Source organism: Peromyscus californicus, unplaced genomic scaffold (genome assembly GCF_007827085.1).
Source record: "Peromyscus californicus insignis strain IS unplaced genomic scaffold, ASM782708v3 Scaffold_20__1_contigs__length_68692818, whole genome shotgun sequence".
Taxonomy (NCBI): Eukaryota; Metazoa; Chordata; class Mammalia; order Rodentia; family Cricetidae; genus Peromyscus; species Peromyscus californicus.
In genome coordinates, this window is record NW_026294503.1 from 54088589 (window position 1) to 54116437 (window position 27849).

The 27849-nt window shown below is 53.8% G+C and overlaps 1 protein-coding gene across 4 annotated transcripts; it reads right to left on the minus strand.

Annotated features, from left to right (window-relative positions):
• Positions 1 to 652: 652 nt before the first annotated feature.
• Sbf1 (SET binding factor 1) lies at positions 653 to 27667 on the minus strand. Of its 4 annotated transcripts, XM_052748631.1 has the most exons (42): positions 27448 to 27667; positions 20258 to 20343; positions 19811 to 19948; positions 19475 to 19633; positions 19281 to 19391; positions 18733 to 18756; positions 18389 to 18494; positions 18131 to 18263; positions 17926 to 18034; positions 17736 to 17849; positions 17536 to 17613; positions 17000 to 17113; positions 16787 to 16915; positions 16606 to 16704; positions 16325 to 16529; positions 16129 to 16241; positions 15262 to 15411; positions 14854 to 14922; positions 14603 to 14764; positions 14254 to 14522; positions 13987 to 14159; positions 13833 to 13906; positions 13561 to 13756; positions 13222 to 13349; positions 12455 to 12633; positions 12211 to 12347; positions 11892 to 12099; positions 11374 to 11570; positions 11140 to 11277; positions 8359 to 8436; positions 7801 to 7982; positions 7541 to 7720; positions 6746 to 6847; positions 6485 to 6670; positions 6261 to 6387; positions 6057 to 6187; positions 5757 to 5987; positions 2540 to 2647; positions 1940 to 2151; positions 1395 to 1482; positions 1181 to 1312; positions 653 to 1094 (listed from the first exon to the last, which is right to left on the minus strand). In XM_052748631.1, the coding sequence occupies exons 1-42, from the start codon at positions 27500 to 27502 to the stop codon at positions 996 to 998; spliced, it is 5709 nt and encodes a 1902-aa protein (XP_052604591.1). In that variant the 5' UTR covers positions 27503 to 27667; the 3' UTR covers positions 653 to 995. The 4 variants fall into 4 exon arrangements, with proteins under 4 accessions (XP_052604591.1, XP_052604592.1, XP_052604593.1 ...); XM_052748632.1 differs by lacking the exon at positions 18733 to 18756; XM_052748633.1 differs by lacking the exon at positions 8359 to 8436.
• Positions 27668 to 27849: the final 182 nt, after the last annotated feature.

A 27849-nucleotide genomic window follows, 5' to 3' on the forward strand; every position in this document is an offset into this window, starting at 1 on the left:
AATGGTGTCTAGTCTTGGTGAGGTTCACAGGCAAGTAGGAAAGGGCAGTAACAAGCCCAGCAACAAAAATCATCACAACGTCCTTGGATGGGATGATCAGGGACCTCCATGGTAGCCCCAGGGGAGGAAGAGGAGGTGTAGACAGCATAAGACCCATGATCTGTGACTTACAGATCACTGTGGGTGTTGCCTCTTCTCTTAGCCACATTTCCCCCTTCCTAGCTGCCTTGAGGACTTTTTTTTTTTTTTTTAAGGCCCATGCTCCTTTCTGCCCAAGAGTGTGGCCTTTGTCCTTCAGCTTCAGAACGGTTTCCTGAAGTCTTCCACTCTCTCTCTCTCTCTCCAATATCTGGAGCCTCCTTGATGTCAACTAATGCTGCAGAGCTATTTGAGTAGAAAAGACAGGGCTTTCTTCTCTGGCTTGGAGGCCTGCAGAAGTTGGGTGGCCGTGTGCTAGCAAGAGTGTCATGAAGTCCCCTTCTGCAGCAAAGCTGCTCATGACCACAGGATCTTGGAGGAAGATGGACTGAGGCTCCAGAAGAAGTATACAAGAAAGATAGCAACTCTCTGCCCACTCAGCAAACCCCAAGGTTGGGACAGAGGAGCCCCTCTGGGCAGACCCATGACACACTGGCTGATGCAGGGACAGGAGTGTGTTCGTTAGTTCTCTCTTTATATAGACTCTGGTTCTAGAAACAACAGTACAGCCAGCCGGCCAGGGCCAGCACACTGATGGGCCGGGTGGGGTGGACTATTTACAAGCCCGATACAGGGCTGTACCATGGCCTCGTCCCTAAACGGCTCAGCCATGACACCACAATAAGTTAGAGCTGGCCAGGTGGGGCGGGGCGGGGGCTGTACACACAAGTGCTGGGGGGCTCAGGGCCTCAAATACTGTCGAGGGCCGGGGCTGTAAACATGGCCGGGGCGGCCCTGCCCACCCCTAGTGGTCTGTAACGACTGGAAGCAGAGCAGCCCGGGCAGGGCCGGGAGGGTCAGGCGTCCGACAGGCAGCTCTGGATCCGGTCCACCCACTGCTGGGCCGAGGGGACATCCTGGGCACAGAAGTTGTAAACGCGACGTGTTGTCTTCACCTGGAAGAGCAGGTTACTGACTCCACGGACCCTACAACTCCAAGCTCCCTGCCCCAGGTGTTCCCCACCCCTGGGCAGAGGCTCACATCAAAGAAGGCCTTCTCATCAACAGTCTTCGGGGCACCTATGGTGGGTGTGCCAGGTGCCACAGCTTCCACCTCTGCCAGGTCAATGACACCCTTGCATTCTGTGTCCACTCGGTGGTCATAATAGCGCAGCTGGGGTGAGGAGTAAGAGGCACAGAGTCAGGACAGGTCTGCCTTCCATCTGTTTCCCTTGTCCCTGCCACTCATCACTCACCTGGTGCTTGGTCTTGTCTAGGACAAACCAGCGGGCCTTCCAGGGCTTCATGAAGGCTCCTTTCTTGTACAGGGTGCCCTCATAGGACCTGCATTTGTACCAGAATCAGAGCCAAGTTAACTATCAGGCAGGGGACTAACTCTAGAAATGAGATGATTGGTTGGTCTCTCTATAGTTGTCATGTGACAGACACTGGGTCCCAAACACCAGAACTTTAAGGGTGTTGGGAAAGCAGTCTCATGTGACATAAACACTCCCAAAGAGGAGGAACACTTAGTCAAATCTGGTGGCAACCATAGTAAAATGCCCTCCTGACTCAGTGTCATCTAGTGGCAGTCTTATGGTGCTCCTTGGCTCCATCTCAGCCCTGCTAGAGTCACCAAACCTCTCTTGATGCTGTCCTCTACTCAGGCAGCTGTCATGGCTTCTACACATCCTCCTACTTAAACTAAAGCTCCCCAGAGAACCTAGCCCCACTACACAGTTGTGTGTGGCCCCATTCCCCCATCCGGAAGTGGCTATGCAGCAGGAGGTGCCTTTCACACCTGTTCTCACTCTCAGCTGTCTGGAATTGGCTGTACAGGGTACTGGTGCTCCGTCGGGCAGCCTGACGAGAGCTGGATGTGGTTGAGCCGCTGCTCTGGTCACTGTCCAGGCTGAGGCTCAGAGTAGAGCCCACAGGCCCCTCCTGTAGATACACACCTAACGAGCGGCGGTGGTGGGGCACCGCGGACACCAGCAGTGAGCTAGAGGTACCCTGGAGGAAGCAGAATGGAAGGTTTTTTTCCCTTAACATAAAAACAGGTTATAATTTAAAAGTCCAGGATTATTTTAAACAGTAAAATATTTTCTCTGTAGAAAATAGTATAAATGCTAACATTTCCCAATAAACCCTTTTAAGCCAAATGATAGCTGAATTATACATATAAATATTGATTGGATTCTGGGATACAGAATAAACCTATTTTCATCTGTTCAGAGAGCTATGTTTTACTTAAATTGTGTAAGTGGGCTTCCTTATACATCTTCCTCTTCCCTGTTTGATTTACGGTAGACATTTGCAGAATCAAAGCCGTCGGCCTCCATCTCCTGCCTACACACACTTGGTGCTCCTCGGCCCAGCCTACCATCCCCACCCCACTCACACGTCCATCTTGCCGGCCCTCAAGGCGCTGCACAGCCTTCACCCGGTCCCAGGTATCTTTCCAGCGTTCAGAAGGTCGGCCTAGCTCTGTTTCCAACCGTTGCAGCTCCTGGGGAGAATTGGTGAACAAAAAAACATCCAAGAGCTGGAAAGATGGCTCAGCGGTTTAGAACACTTGTTCTTACAAAGGAGCTGGGTTTGATGTCCAGTTATCCATACAGTGGTCACAGTTATCTGAGGTTCCAGGGGATCTGACAGGTAGTTCTAGGAGATCCGACACCCTCTTCTGACCTTTGTAGGTACCAAGCATATATATGGTACATAGACATACATGCAGGCAAAACACTCATACCCTAAAGAATTTTTTCAATCTAAAAAATATTTAAGAACAAAACAACTGCAAAAACCTCCAGACTGGGAGGCCATGATGGCTTTCCAGTGAAGATGCTGGCCGCCACGCTTGCCAGCTGAAGTGCAGCCTTAGGACCCACATGATGGAATAGGAGACCTGACTCCTGAAAGCAGACCTCTGACCTTCCACCGCACACATACACAGACACACTCAATAAGTAATTGTAATTAAAATTTAAAATATATATATATCTCCAGGCCAGTGATGGTACATGCCTTTAATCCTAGTACCTAAGAGGCAGATACAGGCCAATCTCTGTGAGTTACAGGCTAGCCAGAGCTCTACAGCAAGACCCTATCGCAAATGATAAAAATAAAAATGACATTATATAGTTTATAAGGATATGAATGAACACTGATTATAGTGTAAGTAATGCAAGCAAGAAAACAATGTAATGATATCGTAAAGCTGAATGTAGTATGTGGGTTTAATTAGTATTCTCTCAATGGGGGGAGGGTAGAGTGGGGGCTTGAATGTAAAAAGCTGCCACATCTGAATTCTATATTCAGAGAAAATACCCTTCACAACAATGACATATGGGCTGAGTGTAGTATAGGTCCTGGGAGAGCACCTGCTTCCCATGCACCAAGTTCTGGATTCAGTATCCAGCACCACTAAATAACACAAAGAAAGAGAAAGGAGGGGGAAGCAGGTAGGCAACACCAGGCACCGTGTTTCCCATGTAGTTCTACCTACCCGAGAGGCTAAAATAAAAACAGAAGGATCGCTTGAGCCCAGGAGTTCAAGGCCAGCCTAGGAAAACACAGCAATACTCTCTCTTAAAAATAAATGAAGCCGGGTGGTGGTGGCGCACGCCTTTAATCCCAGCACTCGGGAGGCAGAGTTCGAGGCCAGCCTGGGCTACCAAGTGAGTTCCAGGAAAGGCGCAAAGCTACACAGAGAAACCCTGTCTTGAAAAACCAAAATAAATAAATAAATAAATAAATAATAAATAACAAAGAATAAATAAATAAATAATAAAGAATAAATAAATGAATGAATGAATGAATGAATGAATGAATGAATAAATAAATAAATAAATATAAATGAGAGTTGAGGTGGTAGTTCCCAAATGTAATCCTAAAACTGGGCAGGCTGAAGCAGAAGGATCAGAAGGGAGTTCATGGCTCAGTGGCAGAGCACCTGCCATGTGTACACAAGGCGCTAGAACTGATTCACTCATCTACACCACCACCAAAAGGCAAAAGGAAAGGAGGTGGAGGGACGTTTTCAGACCAAAAAAAAAATCAATCAAAGTTTGAGGAAATGTGTGACCAGCAGACCTGTATTACAGGAAATATTGCAAGTTTTTCAGACTGAAAGAAACTGGGATTAGACTAGATACACACAGAAAAAAAGTGATTATTAGAGACCAGATTGGAGTATACCTGTTCTCTCAACTATTGGGGAGGCTGAGGCAGGAGGATCTCAAATTGCACCCAGCTAGAATAACTTAGAGAGACCTTGTCTCCAAAAAACAAAACAAAACACCCCACCAAGTGACAGTTCTACCTCAATGGTAGAGCACCTGCCTAGCATATATAACGGTCCTGAGTTCAATTCTCAGTACTGGAAAAGAAAAGATACTGGGAATGGCAAAAAAAAGAAAGCTTTTCTCTCATTTTTAAAACAAAGTTAACTAAACAAAAATAAAATACTATGTGCATTTATGCCAGAGAAAAGCTAAGTGACTGCAGTGACATCAGATGGAGCTGACGACAGAGATAAAGGACTCTCCTGGTCTCTGTACTGTTGTCCTCCACACCTTCATTCACAAAACACACTGTCTGTCTCCCTCCCTCCCTCCCTCTCTCTTCCAGCAATAAGCCCTTTGGACCAGGTCCCTCTAAGATCCTGAGATGCTCAGATAATCTTGAAGGAAACTCAGCCAGCACAGAGGAGGGCGCACCCTCCCCTGCTTAGGACCTGAGACCCACACCCTTCTGACTGCTCAGCCCCTGATGAACCAGTGAGGGAGGCCATGCCACAGACAGGACGTGCCACCTGTATACTGTCCCAACTACCACACACCAAACTCGCACAGCTCACTTGGCCCTTGTTTGATTCCGATTCTTGAGCAGATGTGCTCAGAAAAGGTGGCAGGTGAGAGGTGATGGTAACGTCTAAGCTCCAGAGCTGGAACTCAGATGAGCTACTGCTCACTGACAAGCAGAGACGGATGGTTCCTGGGGAAACCCTGCCTGCACTGATGCCTGGGAGCTACCTAAGTTACTTAAAGCAAGGTACCATAGCGTAGATGCAGTCTGTACTGCAAAGGTCCATGGGAAAGTAAGATTAGTCCCTGGGTAACAGAATAGGAAGTAATGCAATCTTAAGAGGTGGGGCCTGGTGGAAGGTCCTTGGGTCACAGAGAACTTGGGAGACTCTGCCATGATGTGACCCAGCCCAGAGACTTACCAGAATTGAGTACATGCCCTTGAGCCTCCAAAACTGCAAGCTAAATACATTTCTCAACCTTGTAAGTTAGCTGTCTCCAGTATTTCCTCACAATGACCAACGATGACTAATATACCATGTCAAGGGGCACACATGCCAAGAGCAAAGGTCTTGAGAGTGTTTGACAAATGCTTTCTCATCACTACTATCTGCAAATACCTATTAGCACGGGACAGAGACCTAGGAACCACAACTACCCTAAGTAAGCAAGCAGTTCATATGGTAGTAGATGGAGTCAGAGCCGCCCTAGTTCCCAAGGGACACACGCACACATGCACAGCTATGGCCCTGGTGTCTCAACCAGTGGAGGAGGAAGACCAGGCCCTCCTCCGGGGGGGGCAGCACACACCTCCAGCAGGCGTGAGATGGCGTCAGGCTGGACTCGAGGGCGGCTGTCATAGCACGGCCAGACCACACGGCGCCTGCTCTGGGGAGCACCTCCATCAGGCCGCTCTTCTTCCGGAGGCTCAGGGGGCCCCTGGGCCAGCTCCCAGTCATACGGGGGGCCCTCAGCCAGCGTCTCCTCGGTGTAGAAATCCCACACTTTCAGATTGGACACATTGCTGTAGGGTCGCAGCACCTGGGAGCAAGTCTTACGTTCAGAAGCTGGGCCATGCAGGAGCTGCTGCCCCCGCCAGACCCCATTCACCTCTGTGTCCTCAGGTGCGTATGTGTAGTTGTAGAACATGGGGGTCCTCTTGCTCAGCCGGTCCACGTACTCCCACACGGACCTGCATGCCAGCTGGCCTCTGCGTTCACCCTTCTCCTCATACAGCAGCCCTACACAAGAGTAGCACTGAGCTTAGGCCCCTCTAACCCAGAGTTACCCCAGATTTCCTTCTTCCCTACATACCCAGCTCAATACGCTCATAATCAGAGTCCAGCAAGAAGGTCCGAAAACGGCGGGACGCATGGTGGTAACCGAGGAACTTGAGGTAGAACTGACTGAATTCAAACTCCATGGGGAACTGCAAATGGACCTGCATGAAGTAGTGGGTCAGAGGTCAGGTGAGGGAAGAACTGCTCAAGCCTACCTACATGGCAACCTACCTCCCTACCTCAAGCCTACCTACCCACCTGGTGTACACAGTCCAGGAACTGCAGGAAGACAGGCGTGAAGCCACTGCTCTGCCCAGCTAGGGTGTGGGCCCCACGGTGGCTGAAACGATGGCCAAACGACAGCCACTCCTTTTCCACTAGCAGGCGGAAGCCCTCCAGAGTGCGGTAGAAGGGGTCTGAGAGCAGCTGCACCAGGGATACCACCTGCCAGCACCACCAGACGTCAGGAGAACATCTGAGGACCCCATCCCCACCCCCTTCCCTGCATCTGCCACATACCTGAGTGGTGATGTCCCAGCCATCCTCCAGGCTCACCAGGACAGAGGAGCCCGAGTCTAGCAGCTCCACTACCAGCACCGATATCTGCAGCAGCTTGTGTATCTGCAGGGACAGGCAACCCTTGGACACTACAGCCAATCAGGTCCCAGAGGCTCACATTGCCACAGAATCCTTCTAAGGCCAGTAGTACCTACAGCACTGGACGGACATGATCTGCTCTGCTCTGGTCACGTTTGCACTATTCCTCCAGCCTGCCCACCCCTCCCCAAACCCCCATGGGAAGGCAGATTCAGAAGTCCCTGTCCTTGCTGGGTGTAGTAGAAGATGCCTGTAATCCCAGCACCTAAGAGGACTGCCACAAACTCTGGGCCAGCCAGCACGGCATTGTGAGACCCCGTCCCAAAAAGAGAGGAAGTCCCTGCCCTTCAGGTGCCCAGCAGTCCCATCCCTAAGTGCTCGAGTTGTCACAGGGCACCAATGGCACAACACCCATTTCCATTCTCCAGAAAGGACAAAGCAGCAGAGGGCCCGGTCCACAAGCCACATTCCACAGTGGAGATCAACTCCCCTCACCCCCCAAAACAGCAGACAGGCTCCACCATCCCTTTCATTGTTGGCCTGCCCAACGTTGAATAGGCCCAGACCATCAGCTGCCTCCCAGACACTATGATACTACATAGGAAGTGCACATCACCTCGCCCTCCTCCCAGTACCCAACATATCAAACAAGGAAACTCAGACCTAGAAGTAGACCTAGCACCCAGATGGGCAGAGAGGCAGAGGCAGTGTAGAGACCTGAATCAGCCACTCTGAGTCCTCTAGTGAGCGCAGAAAGGAGGCTGGGCCGGGCTCAGTGGCAGGGCAACCAGGTACACAGGCCTTCAGCAATTTCTTGAAGCTGGCTTTCACCTGCCTGGCCTCAAACACCTCAATAGGCACCAGCTCCCACTGTTGCAAGGGATCTGGGCGCACACCCTGGAAGAAGGCCAATGAAAAGCTGTGAGCCAAACCTAGCCTGTGCTCCCTGCCTGGCCCTGTGTCCCTACCCCAGTTACCTTAAGCTGAGCTTTGTCACCAATGATGTAAAGGGCTGCCCGCTGTGGCCGGAGAAAGCCAGAATCGGGTGGAGCTCCATTGGTGTGGGGGGTGCTGAGGAGATCTCTGCTAGCTAGCCTCGAGCCCACATCGGCACCAAGTCCACTGCTGCGGCCACTGGCTCGGACACTGCTCCACTTGCCTGCAAAGGACACCCCAAGTAAGCACGAGATTGAGGTCAGGGCACCACTTACCTGGGGCTGGCTGGGCCTGGCCTCCAGGGAGGGGACTGAGTTTCCAGGCAGGGCAGAGTGGTCGGCAGGCCATGAGAGGGAGCAGGGCTGGAACACACAGATGCTGAGGCACGTGGGGAGGGAGGGGTGTTGTGTTAGTGTCTTATGTTAGCGTCTGGAGTGGGCTCAGGTGCTGGGCAGGTGAGTACTAGGGCTAGGAAGTCAGTTGTGCTAGTCTCTCAGAGGGGGCGTTAGTGCTGGGTGTGGAGGGAGAGATTAGTGCCCAAGACCTACTCCTACTAGGGGCCATCAGTGCCAGGGAAGGGAAAAGCCCCAGTACGGTACCTCGGGACGCAGTCCATCTGGAGGCCGAGGCCGCCATAGGGTTGGACAGCGTGGTGACCCTGGCTCGGGGGCTGGGCACTGAGGGCACAGCAGAGAGAAGGCTCAGATTTGGTCCCAGGCCTGGGTTGCCAGAGGCTCCCACCAAGTCCCACTCCCAGGGGTCAGCAGCAGGATCGGCCCTTGTCTGTTCAGGCAAGGGTCCTTCCCACCAGGGGCAGCTAGGCATAGAGGGCCTGTGATGCTGGGAAGGGTCAGGCTTTGCCATATGGGGCTTTTCAAACAGCTCCAAGCAATCTTGTCTTCAGATTTTTCCTAGACCCTCTTTCTTTTAGTTTAAGCCAGGGACTGTCTGATAGACAATTCCTGATAGACGCGTTCAACATACAACCATATAGTAGCCTTACCCAGAACAAACACAAGAGGTACCTGAGAGTCTCAGCCTGGAGGAGACCTAGAGGCAACTGAAAGAGGAAGAAAGAAGGGCCAGAGGGACAGGAGGACAATTTAACCCAGAACACAAGCGGATCTCTTCCCAGGACTGCATCAGCCACAGTTACAGGCTGCGACAATGTGGCAGTGTCTGGGAGGAGCCTGAGTCATTTCTCAGGTTACCTGACTATGCAGAGGCTTCATGCAGTACACAGAAAAAATGTCTGGGGCAAGACACCATTACCCCATCCAATGCAAGGGTCACTACGGCCGGGCTCCAGGCCAGTCTTCCACACCCTGATTTCTCTGACAACTCCACGTTACAGATGGCAGTTACCCAGCCTGCAGTGCCGACAGCCTCAGACTACTTAGGTTGCAAGCTGGAAATCCAAGCAGGGCTGAGGGAAAGCAGACTCCTGCTCATCACTGGACAGTCAGGGAAGGTGGCCCTACACCTTGAATTCGCAACACCAGAGGTAGCAACAGTAGCCCCAGAGAAGGCTAGAGATGCTCAGCGGACACTCAGGAAGGTGCAGGCTGATACTTTCTGAGGGGAGGATGCTGCCTGAAGGTGCCACTCAGAATTTCCGGAAGAAAAATCACACAGAAATCAGGTATTCTGGCCTGTTAGCCAGAGTCAATCTGGCCTGTCCACCAGACTGGTATCGCCTGGTGACCACGAGAGCCAGCTTGCTGCCCTGTCCTTAGCACTAAGGGGCCAGCAAGAGATGAAGATCACTGACAAACTGGTGAGTCCACACGAGAACCAGGGGCTCAACAGGGAGTAAAGAAGCCTGGGGTAGAGAGGCTGCAGAGAGAGGGAAGGGCAGACAGACAGCTGCAGGCAAGAACAACAGACCTGGCCTGGTATGGTGGCTCAGACCTTTAATCTCATCGCATGGGAGACAGAGGCACATGGATCTGTGAGTCTGAGGCCAGCCTGGTCTACAGAGTGATTTCCAGGACAGCCATGGCTACACAGAGAAATGCTGTCTCGCAACAACAACAACAAAAAGAACAATAGACCTGGGTGGTCAGCGTATAGGAGGAACCAGATAGACAAGACAGACAAACTTAAGGACCCTGGGCCATAAGATGGCTCTGTTCATAGGAGGTGCTACCAAACCTAAAAAAGGCACCAGTACCACTGTGCTCTCAGAAGCTGATCCCAGAAGAGAAAATGTGGCCCCACAACTTCAAGAGGGGGAGAGAAGGACTGGAGGTTAAGGCTTGGCATACAGCTACCACCTGCTAGCAGACAAGATGGACTGGGGCAACTTACTTCTCAGTGATACCGTCACATTAGCTTGGTAAGATGACTCAAGAGCCTGGCAGATGCCACACCCAGTGCTGAGACAGAGTTCCAAGCACAAGGACCCAGCTTGACACACACTGGGCTTGGTATGCAAGTTAGTGGCTAGAGTTGTCCATCCAAGAATCAACTGCTAAGGACCCCAGCATCCGCCAGGCAGGCCGTGAGAATGAGCCAGAGCAGAGCAGTGCCCCTACCCTACAGTTCACTTGCCAACCACACTGGACACAGGTTATCTGCCTTCACAGAGAGCGTTGAGAGCATACACAGGGCAGCACTCTTTAGAACTGCCACCTAGACAACTATGTAAACACAGTCAGTCTAAAGCTAGTGCTGGGCAGCAAGTTCCACGCAGCAAAAAAAGGGGCTCAACTAATAGCCAGAGGCACACACCTGATCTCTGGGCCTCCTTCAGACAACAGACCCAGCTCATAACAACAGAAGACATTGCACACAATTATGATAGCAGCTCTCAGGCAAGGAACTGTGTGGGTGCCTCATAAGCAGAGGTCAGCATGGGAAGACGGTTGGCCTGGCACCCCTTTTAGTGTGTTCAGGGTGCTGTGGAGGGGATGACAGGGACATTGAGAGCAGAGCAGATAAGATCCAATTAGCCAGGACAGAAGAACATGAAGGCCACCTAGTGGGCAGAGTGACAGTTGGAAGGGACAGGCTAGAGGAAGGATGAAAAAATGACTTGAGGGATGTTCCGAGGGCTCTAGGCATCAGCAAACACAGCAAGGTATGGCCGGAGCACCTGTCGGACCTAGAGACCTCTGGGAGGTGTCCTGGTTTAGGGAAGGAGAGGAATGGACAGGCTTATGGTCAGAGGAGAGAGGGCCTCAGGACACTCACCTACCTGGTCTGGGCAGTATTCCTGCCCTGTCCCAGAACTCGAAGAGAAGTCCCTCTTTGTCCCATACCCAACACCCACAATAAAGTCATTTCTGCCCCCTGCTGGTTAGCCCTCCATGAATGCTGCCACAGCCTAAAGTCCTCTTTGCTCTATGGCCACCATTCACCCCAAAGCACCCTCTCACCATGACCACCCATGTGGGCCGAGGAGAAGCTACTAAGCGTGTTCCGTCCCGACGAGTCAGCATAACGGGGCATGGCGCTGACCACAGCCTGCAGGTACTTCTCTTGCTCCAGGCTGCTGGAATCTGCCTGCGTCTGGCCTGAGAAAGGAGAAGCTGGAGCTGAAGCTAGAGCTACAGGAGGTGGAGATGGGACAAGCAGGGTAGGCAGACATAGGCAGAACAAAGGAGGAGTACCTGGAGAAGGTGTATTCTGGGCCTTGAAGAGACCAACGACACCTTTGCCATGCAGGCCCCCAGAGCGTAGCAACACAGCCTTGGAGCGCCCACTGCGCCAGCAGACCACAGGGAAGCGGTTCTGGCGGTAGCAGCGAGATACACGCTGCAGGGCGTTGTCCTGGATGCTCTGGGGGACAATCAGCAATCCCGGATAGCTGCAGGAGTTGGAGGCATCAGGAGGGCGGCTCTAAGGCCTTGCCCCGTGCCTATCCACAGTAGGTAAGAAGAGCCAACAGGGTGAGCACAATGGCACAAACCCATGGCTCCCAGAATCGGAAGGCCAAAGGCACGTTATGCTTATCTGGGTGCCTTCACCAAACCCGCAGCCCAACCCTCTCTCCACCTCCTGCCCATGCTCCTTGTTTCTCCAGGATCCATGGCTGGGACCCATGGCAAGCAGGGAAGGTGTTCAAGCACTGCCTACCACCCTAGTCAGCCCTGGTAAAATCTTCTTGGTGTGTCCTGCCAGCCCTCACCTGCGACATATGGCATACATGCGATTAACAGGAGAGATGCGAAAGGGCTCAGACTTGGCCCGGCTCAGGCTGCTGCTCAGGGTACCTAGTCCAAGGCGCTGGTAGTCACGGCAACATGCCCGCTCCACCAAGCTGCTCATGGTCATACGGTCAGAGGGCTTCAGGGCTGAGGACGGGGTCAGTGTGCTGGGCTCCAGCTCCTCGGACACTGCAAACAGTATAGTTGGGGAGCATCTCTAAAGACCACCAACCCAGGCCCCAGCCTCCATGGGACCATCTCTGACAGAGAACACACAGATTTCCCTGACCCTGCTCCCACCTGAGATCTCGTCCTCCTGGTCCTCAGGGGGTGGCTGGCCCCGATGCTCCCAGCTAGGGGGGTTATATTTCTTCCGAGTAACATACTGCCGCCCAATGGTCTTCTTAGCATTCTTCACCAGGTTCCGGGAGAAGGTTCTAGGTATAAAAGTCCAACAGAGCTGAGAGGGCAGGCGGTCCAGGGAAGACTATGCTAGGTGATAATAAGCACCTGGCTGCCCTGGCTCTGGGACCCAACTCCATACCTGAGGGAAGGACCCTTGTCCTTGGCAACCCGTGGCGGCCGGCCGGCTGTGTGGGCTGAGCCAAGCGTGAAGGCGAAGGTGCCCCTGATGTCTGGTGGGTACCGAAGCTTGTGTAGCTGCTTGCGGAAGAGCTCAGCACTGTCAGACCCCACCTCCTCATCAAAGGCCATTTTCAGCAGCTGGGTCAGACAAAGAGACCCTCAGGGCTCTAAGTGGCTACCAGGCTCCCCCCAATCAGATAGCATTCGGTTCCCAGGCTCCCTTCTTATGGCATGCAACACCACTGAGGCAGGCAAACTGTGCCTTTTAAGGAAAGGCATCATGTCCATGTAACTCAGGGTCCAATGTGTATAAACTGTAAATTTCAGTGGCTACTTGATGAGGTCTCAGCTTAGACAGTACACTCAAAACTTGGACTCAGAAGGTCAATGCCCCAAGGATAAAGACAAATACACAGGGGCTGGAGAGATGGCTCAGGGGTTAAGAGCACTGACTGCTCTTCCAGAGGTCCTGAGTTCAATTCCCAGCAACTATCTATAATGAGATCTGGTGCCCTCATCTGGCCTACAGGCATACATGCAAGCAGAACACTGTATATGTAATAAATAAATCTTACAAAAAAAAAGACAAATACACAGAGGCCACTATTTCAAAAGGTCAGATGATAGCAAGCTGAGAGCCAATGTGACAGCCCCGAGTCAAGAACCCACTGGCAGGAACCCACTTACAGAGCATAAACTAGCTGCAGCAGACGTAAGTCTCCTCACCTGGAATGTGCAGGAACGGAGCTGCAGACCATCCTGCAGAAGCTGGTCCACAGGGGTCTGGACACTAATGCGCTTCTCCTTGGTCAATGCAGCCACGGGGAAGGAGCGGACTACCACTTGCTCCCCGACTTAAACAGGTCAAGCAGTAGTGAAGGGGGAGGAGAGGAAAAGGACACATATCTCAGGGTACCAGACACGGAAGTCTTGGGTGGGTAGGGAAGGAGCGTCATGGGGCCTATCTCCTATAGGGCTTTGATTCTTTGAGAAAAGGGAAGGGAAAAGAAAGTCTTATCTACTCCAAGAGCTGGGGAGGCACAGAAAGAAGGTCCAGAGGCTTACCTAGGGGGTCAGTAGGCATCCCCGTGAAGATGACGCGGTATGTGGTAAGGAAGACAGCACCCTCGGCTGGGAGTAGTGCAGGGCCCCCTCCACTGCCTCCCACACCCTCCTCACGCCCATCTGGCAGCAGGTACACTCGAAGGCCGTCTAAGACACACTCCTCACCAGGCAACAGGCGTGGCCTTAGCAGCTTGGGCTATTCAGCAAACAGAGCAGAAACTTAGAGCACAGCCCAGGCCTCAGGTACCCACAGCTTGTCAGCCACTATTTACCTTCTGTATGGGGGGCAGCCTCTTGCTCTCACGGTGCACAGCCTCCAGGGTCTCAATGTGCATCTGGACAATGTCTAGGGGAGAGCAGGTCTCATACCCTGGGCCCCTACAGCCACCCATCTGAGGAGTACTCCCATGCCCAGTACCACCATACCTGGCACCATGACATGCAGTCCCTTGAGATGGTCACTGGTGACCCCACTCTCTGTGCAGACCTTGTCCACAAAGCGGTTGATGAAGCGGACCACGGCCCCAGCCACATCACACGTCTCTGCGTCTTCAAATCCACTCTCTGTGTCATAGCTCTCTGCCACACTGCCCGCCATGCTGGGCCAGGAGGGGGGGTGTGGGCACCAGCACCACCACACCCCCTCCATACACCTTCTCCCCGGCCCCGGCCTCACCACTGGCCCCACCCCACCTGTTGGTGACCAGGCTGTTGCTGGCACTCTCCAGGTCTCCTAACCCTGCCCGCTCCCGCAGCAGCCGGCTCTTGCTGCTGTCCAGAGGCAGCAGAAGGTAGCTCATGCGGTTGGCATAGTGGATGGCCTGGCTGAACACAGTGCTCTCCTCCTTCTGGACCAGCTCTTGCTGCTTCTCCTGGCTTAGGGTTGGCCATAGGCGCCGCTGTTCTGACGCCACATCCAGGGCAGATCGTTCATCATCCTGAGACTGTGCTTCCCCAACCTCCTGTCACGGCACCGCCAGAGTAAGCTGGGACTAAGGTACCTGCCCCCCAACCCAGCCCAGGCCCAAGAAGTCCTGCACACCTGGGAGGGGCTCACACGATCATCGGAAGGTTCCAAGTAGAGGGCCCGGATATGGGTCTGCACATCCCCATAGAACATGGCCTCCCAGAACTGTGGTGTGCTCCACACTACATGCTCCTGCACACAGCTGTATGCAAACTGTGTCACCCCTGGGCTCAGCTTCTACAGAAAGGAAAGTGGAAAGGTCATGAGCACACAGGCAAGCGTAGACTAGAGAGGAAACCTCGTCCCACCACCCTCCTGACACTTACCCGGCAGAAAGCTGTGACCAGGGGCAGCAGTGCAGCGGCAATGCCGTGCTCATCCAGGGAAGTACAATCCTGTGAGCAGAGCCAGGAGTGACAGGGAGCCCCTCTCGGAGAGCATCCATACCCAACCCCATCTCTCTGGCCATCACAGGCCAGTGTCTCCCACCACCGCCACCTGGAACTGTTCCCTCAGGTTTCAAAGTCAGTGCCAACAAGGGCTCCCTTCAGCTCCCCATTCTCCACAGACTATGGACCTCCCCGACCCCATCACATGGGAGAGACCCCTGCACCCCCTCTTCACTCTCACCCCATGATCACAGTCTCTCCTAACTGTCAGAGTCACAGGGACACTAGAGGCCCCATGTCTACCCACCCATGTGACATCCCTGGTAAGATGAAGGCCGGCCTCACCTGTAGGCAGCAATTCATCATGCGGACGACAAAGTCAAACTGCTGATGGTCTAGAACTGCACGGTTCTGCTGCACATGCAGGTGGAGCTCATGGGCGAGGCAGCGACGGGCAGCTCGCCCCTTCAGGGCCCTGAGGACAGCTGGAAGCAACTGGAGACAGAGACAAGGGGAAATGCAGAACAGAAGGCAGCCCGGGGGAAATCCTCACCCAGCGTCAAAGTGGAGACGGCCAAGCCCAGGCTCCAAGCACAGAAAAGCCCAAAAGCCGATGTAAGCCAGGTGTGCTCAGGCTCTGGTTTTCACTGACCAGCACAGACTAAACCCTCCAGCGGACCCAGCAACTCCACAAGTGACAGTTCAGAAGACAGAGACACCAGGCATGCATGGTGCTGGCTCCCAAGCAAGTGTGGACATGTGTTCTGGAGGGAGCCCCACAGGAACACCACCCAACACCCCAGAGGTGTTCGCAAACACAATGAAGGGCAGAATGGCATGCAAGAAGATTATTAAAGCAACCAAGCCAGGCGTGGTGGCTTGTGCCTCTAATCCCAGCACTGAAGAGGCCAAGACAGAGTAAGAGCAAAGCCCACTTGGCTTAGTGAGCTCCAGGCCAGCCTGGGCTATAAAGGCTGTGTCTGAAAAACTCCTCCCCAAACAAACAAACACCCCAAAAATCCATAGCATATACAGGTCTACACTGTATATAGTGTGTACACTATGCTGTCCACTCAGACGAAGGAGCATCCTCCTATCCATGCAGCCACTGCACAGGCTCAGCATTTACCACACTACAAGAAAGAACTGAGTCTCCGGAGAGCCGCTGCCCCAAGCCCAGATTAGAGGTTCGTTCCATCTGACAAGCCTCACCTTCTTTGCTTCAAGCATTTTCCCTTCGAACACATAGGAGATGCAATTCCGCACCACCTCCAGGCGACGCGCACTGTTGATGTGAGGCCCGCTGCATCGCTCTAGTATGGCCGCTAAAGAGACAGGACATGCTCATTTTAACTCCTGGCCTTGTACCCATCCTAAACCAGCTTGTCTTCCCCCTCAAGTTACATACTCATGGGGGGCCCTGAAGGCACAGTGGTCTTCCTCTCAGCTTTGACAGCTGGGGGTGCACCCTGCATCTTGGCCGCAGCCTGGTCCACAATCCACTGAACTGTGCCCTCATCTAGCCGGGGGAATGGCCGGTGAGTCCGCCGCAGGTGACTGGCCTCACCTGGCCTCTGCACTTTGTGCATTGCCACAGCTGGGTATGGGTTTTCCTGAGGGAACACAGGCAGGCATTGGCTAGCGGGCCAGACCAAAGTGGCAGCATGCCCTCCATGTCACCCACCATACATTCTTATAAAGTTGCTCCGCTAGTTCCTGGACGTGACGCAGGACACGGTGAGGATGGTTCTCGTCCGCACGCATCCGCGCTACTTCATGAGCCACCAGCTGAAGGGGAGGAGGCAAGACGATGAGGGTCAGTTGAGCGGGTTGGAGAGGGACAGGTAGACAGGCAGGGGCAGGGCTGTACCTCATCGAACAGGTCTGTGGAACGGTAAGGGACCCCTCGCTCTGATACAAAGCCTGCAAAGGCCATGCCCTCCAACACCTTCATCAGGAAATCATCCTCCACCAGCCCACGCTGGCCTAAGAACGCTGCCTGGGAGAATACCGAGAAGTTAGCTCTTCCTGGATTCATGGAGCCATCTCCAGCCCCAGCCCCAGCCCCAGCCCCACAGCCTACCTTATGGAAACGAATGACGGGTTCTGGGTGGATGCGCACAATGTGCAGGCACCAGCGGTAACCTTGCAATAGTTGAGCAAAGAGCCGCAGAAAGACAGCACGAAGCTCCTTGTCCTGAGAGAACAAGTCGATGCAGGTATCGGGTCCATTCAAGTACACTCTCTCTCTATCCCCATTCACGGCCAGGCACAGGGATCGGGTCCATTCAAGTACTCTCTCTATCCCCATTCATGGCCAGGCACAGGGTTTCCCAGGCACCTCTGCTGCCCCCCTTGCCTCTCCCTACAGTGCAGTCAAGTGAGTCCTCCAAGTGCTGAACAGTAGCTCCTGTCCACGGCCCCTTGATTGGTTCACTGTACTGACTCAGAACAATCACCACACCCAACTATCTGTATAGCTCCTTCGTTCCTAGGCTCCTTCCTGCCTAGGGTACAGAAACCTGAGGTCAGCTTGGAGGTAAGCCGAGTGTCTGAGCACCATCAGCTTGGCCATTAGAGGCACTGGAATCTCTGTATCAAAGCAGCAGTGACCCTCACCTGCATCTTCAGGGAGGAAGCAGATGTTGTAGGGGGTGGGAAGGCAAGGTCAGCCAACTCCAGCTCTGGATCCAGGACCTGTGCACGCAGAGAGGAGCAGAGACAACTGCACGGTGACCGTAGGCTCTGGGCTCCCTGGCTGGCAGGTGACGGCTCCCACAAGCCCAAGGCTCCAGCCCCACCCTGGCCCCAACCCTCACCATGCTCAGAACATTGTGGGTCTGGCTTTGGAGTGGCTCTGGCAGGGGTGGAATGTGCACACACTCAGGGACAGTCACCGTCCCTCCATCAAGATCAGCAACAATCACGTCCAGCTGTGCACCAAAGGGAGCAAGTGGTGAGAGATCAGCAAGCCCAGGCAGTGACGCAGACACCAAGCACAGCCCTTACCAGCTCCTGAGTCTCTGCCTGGAAGGCTGCATTGACCCCAATGATGAAAGGCGTGGGCGTGCTAAGGACTTCTAGCAGCTGTGCTGGCAGGATGGGCACATAGGTGAAGCTGCAACAGGCCCAGAAGACACTGTAAGCCCCGGAGGATAGACGGGTAGACAGAGGGACCAGGGAGGCCAGGAAGAAGGGCTAGGCAGAAAAGCACCTGTATCTGAGAGGGAACAGCAGTGCCAAGAGGCCCCTGCAAGCATCTGCAAGACGCTGGTAGCTCCTGGACAAGAAGAGGACTTTGTGCTCAGTAAGGGCAGCACAGAACAAAGACAGCACATTGGTGATGCCTGAAGAAAGAAGACAGGGTTGGTGAGGGCCCGCGTCCCTACTCCAGTACACAGGGAGCACCCTCACCTCTGACCACTGGTCCCAGAACAGGAAATTGGGGGTGGGGTATAAGAGGCAGTCTCACCCAGCTGGCGGAAGAGTAGGGCCACACTACAGCGGCTGACAGGCAGTGAGTCTACCAGTGGAGTCTGAATGACCTGCCGGTCACCAGCCCCCAAAGAGATGGTTCTCTGTAGAAAGAAAACGACCAGAGCTTAGAGTGTGGGCAGCTGGTATCAGCTCTGAGCACTTGGCCCCAGGTAAGCTGACAGGTCTTGAGATGGGACTGGCTTAGACCGCTGGAGGGAAAGGTCCCGCCCTGCTCTGCAGGCTCACCAGTGCTGCAGAGAAAACTCAAGGTAAGGGGGGTCTGCCTCTGATCTGAGTGGGGCAGGGCCTGAGTGGGCAGAAGAAACAAAGAATCCATACCGCTCCTTCCTCAACAGAGTCCAGCTGCACAGGACAGACAGACAGAGAGACACCATTAGACACAAGGCACAGAGTAAGAAACAGAAAGATACACGGAGCCGGGCAGTGGTGGCGCACTTCTTTAATCCCAGCACTCGGGAGTAGAGCCAGGAGGATCTCTGTGAGTTCGAGGCCAGCCTGGTCTCCAAAGCGAGTTCCAGGAAAGGCGCAAAGCTACACAGAGAAACCCTGTCTCAAATAACCAAAAAAAAAAAAAAAAAATTAAAAAGATACACGGACAACAACGGCATCCAGAGACAGGCACACACCCGATGATCAAGAGGACAGAGACTGAAAAGGCAGGCCCAAAGGTACAGGTACAAAGCCAAGTAAGTAGACAGGGCTAAGAAGAGATGAGAGACGACGGCACCAGAGCAGAAGGGAGTATCTAAGGCCTTGGGTTGTGTGCTCGGCCAGGCGGGACCATGAGTGCCCAACAGGTACCCACTCCCACCTCCTATGACTGTACCAGGAGGGCCTGTGGCCACCCAGCTGTCTCCAAGACCTACCTGAGATCCCCCAGCCAAAGGGACAGTACACGTGAGCAGGTTCCCAATCACATTCTCGAGGCATACATTCAGGCCCTCCACATGGATAGCATAGATGAGACCAAGGCTATTCTGCAACAACCAGATAGGGAATAGTGGTACAGCTGACGGGGATACCCCATGTACTGCCTTGCCGCTATGGTGGCCCTCCTCACCCTGAACACTTCTGTGTGGTCCAGTCGGGACACCAGCACCAGAGTCTTTGGAGCAAAAAGCTGGCTGGGCTGGGCTGGTGCTGTGGACAACAGCCGTGCCTGGCCTCCTTCATCTGCCTCTTCCTCCTTCTCTGTGGTATCTTCATTGCACACCACTTCCTGCAGACAGAAACCCATCCTCCTGGCTCTCATCCGAGTCATTCCATGAGCCCAAGTGGAAGACAGAGGTGACTCAGATCCAGCCTTCCCCAACAGGAACATACCCCCAGAGGTAGAGCAAGCTGGCCATGGCTCAAGGCTCAGCTTCACATGCTGCACACCAGAGCTTCAACTGACCTGTGTGGACTCCACTGGCTCCCAGAAGGTCAGGCAGGCGCAGTAGTGCCTCTCAGAGTTGATGTCGGTAAGGACAGCCACAAAAAAAGTTGGTGGATTCTTCTCGGGACATAGCTGCCACCCACTGGGCTGGCAAAACTACAAGGAGGGATCAGCAGTTAGTGCCTGCACCCACACCTACAGTAAGAATTAGCCCCTTTCCCTCACCACCTGCCCTCAAGCATCTGCCCTGCCAGGACCTGGAGTTGCAGGGTATACGAAGCACCTTTTTATTACCCAGGGAACACCTTAACCTCCTAGCCTTAGCCCTCTGGAAGGAGGGCTCTGGCCTTACCATCTAGGGTGAAGCCTACAAGGGACACAGTGACATGAGCAAGACACCCTGCCTGTCAGGCCAGCTGTCCCCCAGTGGACCTGATATCCCCTATGCTAGGCCTCCACACTCACCAGCTCAATGCCCTGGGGGAAAGGGTTGTCCTCCCAGTCCTTCTCCGGGAAGCGCTGCAGGATCTGGCCCTGGCCTTCCCCACTCCCTGAGAACAAGAGCAGGTGGTCAGAATGCCCCCCTCCCAATTCCCATCCCCACCCCGACCCCTCACAGTCAAGACTGGCCCAGGATGGAAACAGCTCCTTCTCATCTGGCATCATAGCAGCCTAGGCTCTAAACCATTCTCTAAACATACTTCTGCGCAGGTAGGCCACCATAAGGAAGATGGAGAAGGCCTCAGACCTCTCCTCCCACCTACTAGCCCAGCCTAATCTTTCACTGTATAGGATCCTCTGGGGGGAGCAGAGTACTTGTAGCTAACTCAACATCTTCCCTGACTGCCAACCTGCAGCTTTAGCCCTCAACCCCTTGCCAGACAGTGAGCACCATGCAGACAGTGGGCATGTCTGGATATACACTGGGTACCTTGGTGATCCCTGTCACCTGTCTGCCCTGGGCCCATGCTCACAACTGTTATCTGTGTGGAATTCAAGCCTCAGCTTCTCTCACACAGGTAGAAACACCAACCATGGCTCCAAATTGCTACCTATTCACAGTACCTCAGAGACAGTTCCTCCCAGAGCACAAGTCTCAGAAGTCATGAGTTTAGCAGGGACCTGCCCCTTTGAACGCTGGAGCTCCCAGGCCCCTGTCTGTACCAGCTAGGAAAGTACTTCTAAGTACAGTCTATATAGGTGGAGTGAAGGTCCCTGCCTGGGGCTCACTCCTAAACCACCAAATCAGGAGGCCAAGTGATGGTAACAACGATGACATATGATATCATTTGCCTCATATACTCATGGAAGATGGAACATGGTATGGCAGTGGTTCTCAACCTTCATGGTGTTGCGACCCTTTGTTATGGTGTTCCACGTTATGGTGAACCCCCAACCATAAAATTATTTCATTGCTACTTCATGACTGTAATTTTGCTGCTGTTATGAATCATGATGGAAATATGTAATATGCAGGATATCTGATATGTGATCCCCAACGGGGTCGAAACCTACAGGTTGAGAACTGCTGTGGTATGGCAAGAAAGACAGGCGTCCTCACTTTTGCCTCTCACATGTACAACTTCAAGATCCGCAGGGCATAGTGCTCTCCCATCCTTTACATGGACCAGACTCAATGCTGATGATGCTCCCACCAGTAGAAGCAGCAGAAGCAGATAGTGAGGGGAGGGTGTTCAACATAAAAGTCTTTTCATGCCAGCCAGTGGTGGCACACACCTTTAATCCTAGCACTCGGGAGGCAGAGGCAGGCAGATCTCTGAGTATGAGGCCAGCCTGGTCTACATAGCTAGTTCCAGGACAGCCAAAGCTACACAAAGAAACCCTGTCTCAAAAAAAAAAAAAAAAAAAAAAAGAAAGAAAAAGAAAAGAAGTTTTTTCAGGGATCCTCCCCACCTTAGCCTAAGTCCCAGAAAACTTCAGTGTGCAATGGGCCTGCTAGAATATGGCCTCACATCCACCCAGCCTACACTTAGACACAATTGTGCTGAACACACAAGCCCAAGACAACAGGACACAATGCCCAGGTCCCCTAAGAGCAAAAGAACTCGGCTGCAACCATGGGAGATCACCCATGCCTCTAGAACCATGGAGAAAATATCAAGGATGTGAATACTACGAAGGTTGCTGCTAAGCTGGAGGTGGTGGGGTGCAGGGGCCTGTTATGACTCAGAAAACCTCAGCTTCCTGCTCCCCTCCTCCCACCACCAACACCCTGCAGGCGACAGGCAACAGACAAGGAAGAGACAGGTGTCCGCTGGTGTCATGCCTACCTACACACACCCACGCACCTGTCCCACCAAGACAAAACCCCCAGGGGGTCCCTCAGGTCCCACCCTCAACAGGCCTGGGCAGTGCATGCACAAAGACATGATCACGTACACACATGCATGCACACACATACACACACAAGCATACACACAACATGCGCACACACAAACTACTCCCCCAGTTGTGGCTCCTCCCCCAACCCACTCAGGCAAGAGCCTCCTTGTGCTCGGCCCTAAACCACCATCTGGGCCCAGCCCTGGCTGGCACCCAGGGCTCACCCAGTTCTTGCCACGAGGCAGCAGGCGGAGGAAGGAAGGGGGGTGTGCAGACAGGGAGAGCAGCCTCTGCTCTGCAGCCTTCCCAAGGCCAGAAGGGCTAGTAGCCTTCTGAGGGTTGTTTTTAGTAGCCTCTCCTCCCAGGGGAATGGGCACAGGATGGTCATCATCCACTGCCAGCATCGTTCATCCTGTGAAATCTTAATTCCCACTTCCCACTTGTCTTCAAGTCTTCTGAGGGTCCTACACTCTAAAGAGATCCTTTCCTGAGACTTCCAACTGCCTCATAAGGGTAGATGGGTAGATAGCCCAGTGGTCTCTCTTGAGCACCTTCTCTGTACCTTCAACAGCCCAGGATCTGACCGTCAGGTTTCAGTCTAGTGCCTCCTCCTCTAAGAAGCTTGCTATCCACTCTCAGCCTAAATCGGGGGGCCTGTAGCAGGACCCTGAAGCCTTCCCTCCAACAAGTACAGCCCCTGTCTCCAGGCAACTGGTATACCTGTCAGTAGCCTGACCAGACAACAAGGTCCTGTGCATGGCACAGACTACAGCCTAATTAGGGCTTGTTGAATTCATGTAGTCAGCTATATGACCATCCTCCCCACACCCAGCCCAACTCAACCCCACAAACAAACAGGTTCCTCAGTCAGAAGTGCAGAACAACTTCCGGAGCCCTGAGGCACAGCAGGGCCTCCCAACAGGACCGTGAGGAAGACTGGCAACTCTCTCCTTTGGCTTCTCTGAGACCCCACACTGCTGGCTTGCATTTAGGTGAGGGGTTTTGCCATGCCTCTATGTCTGTCATCCACTAAAACCTTTTGGCAACAAGAGTAACCTGTAATGGCTGTACTTGACCCACCAAAGCACTGCCCACTTTGGGTAGAGAAGAGAATGAGCACCCTCCCTCACTAACCCAACAGTGCTGGGACTAATCCCAACAGTTCAGCCAGACACTGCAAAGCAGTGCTCTTTGGGGAGCCTATGGAGGATAGACACCAAGTCCACTGAAGCAGAGATGGGAAGTCCCTGACCCACTCTTGAACCCACAGGCTGGGTAGGCCCATACTAGGAAAACACATTGGGATTTCCGTACTCAAAGCACCTCAGCAAGAGCTTCCTCCAGCAACCAGGCTCATGTAGGCTGGGGGCCTGAGTGGCAGAACACAGACCATGTATTCTGTCATCTGCTGGCAGCACCCCATCACCAGTGCCAGGCTCCGATGCTTGGAGGGTCAGTCATGGACAGTGTGCACTGTGGGAAGGCAAAGAATGAACGGCAGCTTCTCCTGGCCCACCGCACACCTCACCACACATGCTGGACAGCACCAGGTAGCTGCAGCCTCTAAGGAGCCCCGCTCTAGGAAAAGGGAAGGAACGACAGAATACTACCTTCCTGCTTTTCTCACTATCAGACTTCAAGACGAAGACAATCCCCCAGGCGAGCTGCAGCAGAGGACATGTGCAGAGGGAGCTACAGCTTTTTCAGTTTTCCTCTCTGACCTGTCCCCAATCCATAAACAGACCACAGAAGCTTTAATCCACCCCAGCAAAACCTTGGACCCTTAGACTCCCGGGGTGGGGGGCTGGGAGGGAACTGCAGCCATCCCAAACAGCCCCAACCTGATCCAGAGGGAGGGCAGGGCCATGGGTGGGGACAATAGATGGAGCCCAAGAATGTGGCCACCTCATTATCATCAAGACTGAAGGAGGCCAGGTCATGGAACAGAAGTCATTTTCTTGGGTGATGGAGATCTAGCTCTTCCTCCCCAGCAGTAAGAGGAGGGTACCTGCCAGGCTTAGGCCAGGTAAAGTGTCTGATAACTGAGCACTGGCCAAGCTACAACAATTAACTGACCACCTTTGGGAGCTGGGCAAGGGGTCTTAAGCTAAGCTGTCGGGTCCTCATCCTAAGGAAGGTGTCTAGTTCAGTGATAAGACAAGGCACACACAGGGTGTTCCCTGATTCACCTGGTGAGGGGTCTATGCTGTGCCAGCTGGCAGCCTCTGAACTTCAGAGCCTAAAGTGGAAGGGTCTCACACACAGTCAGCCATTTACTGTCTGTAACCTTGTCTACCTTCCCTGAGAGGTCACCAACTGTAACCATTAGCAACCAGGATGCTACCTCAGGTAAGACTCTGGACCCAACCTAGACAGCTTAAAAAGGCACCCAGCACCCAGGTCCTATACCTAGCAGCTCCAAAGAAAAAGTTCGGCTTCAGAACAAAAATAATATGAGTATCCTCTCCCTCATACTCCTCACCCTAAAAGACCCTGCATCCATCCCCGCCCCAGTGTCCTAGGGCAGCCAGTACAGCGGGTCCTTCACCTTCCTCAGGGGCACCCACCGAGCAATGTTCACACATCGGCTACCCAGCCTGGCCTGTGCTATAGCTTCATATGTGAGTGCTCCTGACAGCCTGGTAGCAGCTTAGATGAATGGGATTCGTCCCATCTCAAGATGAGGAGACTGGGGCAGAGAGAGCACAAGGACTGGCGTAAGGCTAGTGACAGAGTGACAAAGAAGGACAATCGACGTAGCAGGCTCCCTTCTGACCACCAACCAGCTCCTAAATCACAACACAGAGGCTTTGTATTAGTTAGGAATGCTCAGACTTACCTGATGCTTGTCCCACCAGTGCTTGTCACTTAAATTAACCTGTTCATCTACGTTTTGCCTCGGTGCTTTTTTTACCTCTTTCATTCTGTGTCCTATCCATGTCTGGCTGGTGGCTGCCTGGCTGGCTGGCCCTGGGCCTCTCTCTCTCTCTTTCCCCGCTAGGTTCCTCCTCCTACTTAGTCTCTCTGCCCGCCAGCCCCACATATCCCTCTACTGTCTTGCTACTGGCCATTCAGCTTTTTATTAGACCAATCAGGTGCCATAGGCAGGCAAAGCAACACATCTTTACACGTTAAACAAATGCAGCGTAAACAAATACAACACATCTTTACATAGTTAAACAACTATTCTGCTACATAAACAAATGCAACACATCTTTACATAGTTAAAGTAATCTTCCACAACACACTAATTTGCAGTGTGCTCCTCAGCTTTGAGTCTTTAGCTCCCGGTGCGTATACCCCTTGTCTTTAGCCCACCCAGTGACGCAATTCTGGACTGATTTCCTCAAAGAAATGCCTCGAGGCGGAGTGGTTAGCCAGCAACTAGTCAATTTTGACCCTAGAAGGCAACACTCCATGGCCTTCTGGTTCCACAATGATGGGTAATTTGAAAATTACTCCTTCACATCATTCAGGACAAGTAGCCACCTTTGGCCTCAGCCTCCTATTCTGTCCTGCTCAGAGGTCAGAGGTACCTATCTCTCGTGTGGCTCTATCAGTGAGTCCACATGTGTCACAGCAAGCTTCTCGCGGAGACCACCTACACCTTCTTAAGTCACCCTCAACTTCACCCCCCCACACACACACACCTACCCGACCTGGTCTCTGCCTGCAGTCTTGGCCCCACGGGACATTTTCCATACTGTTCTCACCACCAACCAAGTCCATTTTTGTTCCTCCAGCCCTGGCCCGGCACCCAGCCCTAGACCCCTCAGAGTAAAGTAGCCCCTCAGCCAGCTTTGTTCCCTGATTCTCTAGCAGCACTCGAGTTCCAGGGGGAGCCTCGCTGACCTTCACACGTGCCTTGGAGCCCAGGCTCTCCCTCTGTGCGCCAGCACAGCACTGGCGGCAAGCCTCCTGCTCGAAGAGGACAGGGAGATGAAGACAATGTGGTCTCTGCTTTGGAGAACTCCCTCTCTGGGGAGAAAGGCAGATGCTCACGACTGAGAGCCAAGAGATACAGACTTGAATACATGAGAACAGAGAGAAGGAGGTGCTCAGTGAGAGGGCACTGAAGAGGGGCTGGAGACAAAGACGATGGTGACGCAGAGGTTTCCCGGTGGGTCTGGGGTCCAGCTTGTAGACATTAAACAAAGGAACAGTCCTACTGAAGACTCAGCAAGAAGAAAGGCAAAGAGGAAAGTTGAGGTCCTAAATGGTGACAGTGACTGAGAGGCGGCAGGGTAACTGTGTGGAGGAGATGATGGTAGAAGAACATGGGAGGAGGCATGACCTCTAGGAATGAAGGGCTGCCTAGTCTGGCCACACAGCTGTCCCTAAGATACTGCCCCTCTACAGGTGGGATTTGACAGCTAGACTGCAAGTCCCCAGTCTCTGTCCCAGAACCGCACTCAATTTCTCTGTGCCCGATTCTACCCTAAAGATAGGGGCAACAGCAAGGCAACCTCAGTGGGCTATTGGGAGGAATGAGATCATACACACAAAGGGTTGTGCAGGGCCTGGCACACTGACGACTCTAGCCAATACCCCAACACTGTTGTCTCCATGGCTGTTGCTGATGTCACTGTCAGGCTCCGTTTTCTCCTACCCCCTGGGCTGAAGGGCTCTCAGACACAGGTGCTAACCCCAGAGCAGGGCCTCCTAGACATGAGCACCAATCACCACACTGATCCCCCACGGAGGGCCTGGCTTGCAGGCGTGGACAGCAGGGCGAGGAGCACCAGGAATGCTCTTCTCCAAGTCGGACACTTTCTTCTGAAGTCCAGCTCAATACCACCTATCCATTTAGCAATTTCTGAACCCCCTCCCCTTCCACGGCACCCCACCAAGCGTGCTTGAGGTTTCAGAACTAGCACTGGGTCAGAGAAGCTGGAAAACCAACGTTCCGCCCCCCTCTGTGAAATTCCCAGATACAGCCACCGGCAGTCGGCCAAGGCGGGTGCGCCCATCCCACCCAACTTGGAATCGGGGAGACTGAACTGCAGCAGGGCCCTCCCACCTCCCGCGCCGGGGCACACGGCCCTGCCCACCTCAGGAGACCGGTGCAGGTGCCCAGGTGCGGGAGGACGGCCCTTACACAGGCCAAACAGTCTGGGGTCCTCGCGAGCTACCCCGGACGCCACGGTGACCAATAACCTCGGAGGCCTCTGTTCGCAGGCCCGGAGAGCTCGGCCCCAAGTTCTAACACTGCCTCCGGCCGGGTGTTTTCAGCCTCGAGTCCTCAGTCCCAGTCCCTCAGACCCCAGCTCGTCCCTGGGCGCTCAGCCTGGGCGCTCAGCCTCGGCACTCACCGCGCGGGTGCGGCCCGAACGCCACCAGCACGAAGTAGTCCGCGAGCCGCGCCATGGCAAGGGGCGCAGGCGGGCTCCACGGCTCGAGGGTTCGATGGCGGCGCGCTCATGGCCCGGCGCTGGCCCTAAGCTGCACACTTGGGACACCCCCGGCCCGCTCCTCTGCAGCGCCGCTGGCCAGGGCTTCCGCCGCCATCTTCCCAGCCAGCCGGCCCGCCCGGGCCCTCCGTGCGCCTGCGCAGTTCTGCCCCTCCCGTGTAGGCGGGGCCCTGTACAACACGCTTCCATTGGTCCACCCGGCGCGGGGCGGGTCCCGAGAACGCTGCTCCGCCCACTACTTCACGCTCAAGGACCAGCTCAACCCTTTGGGCGGGTGAAGCCGACGGCGGCCGGGGCGGGTCA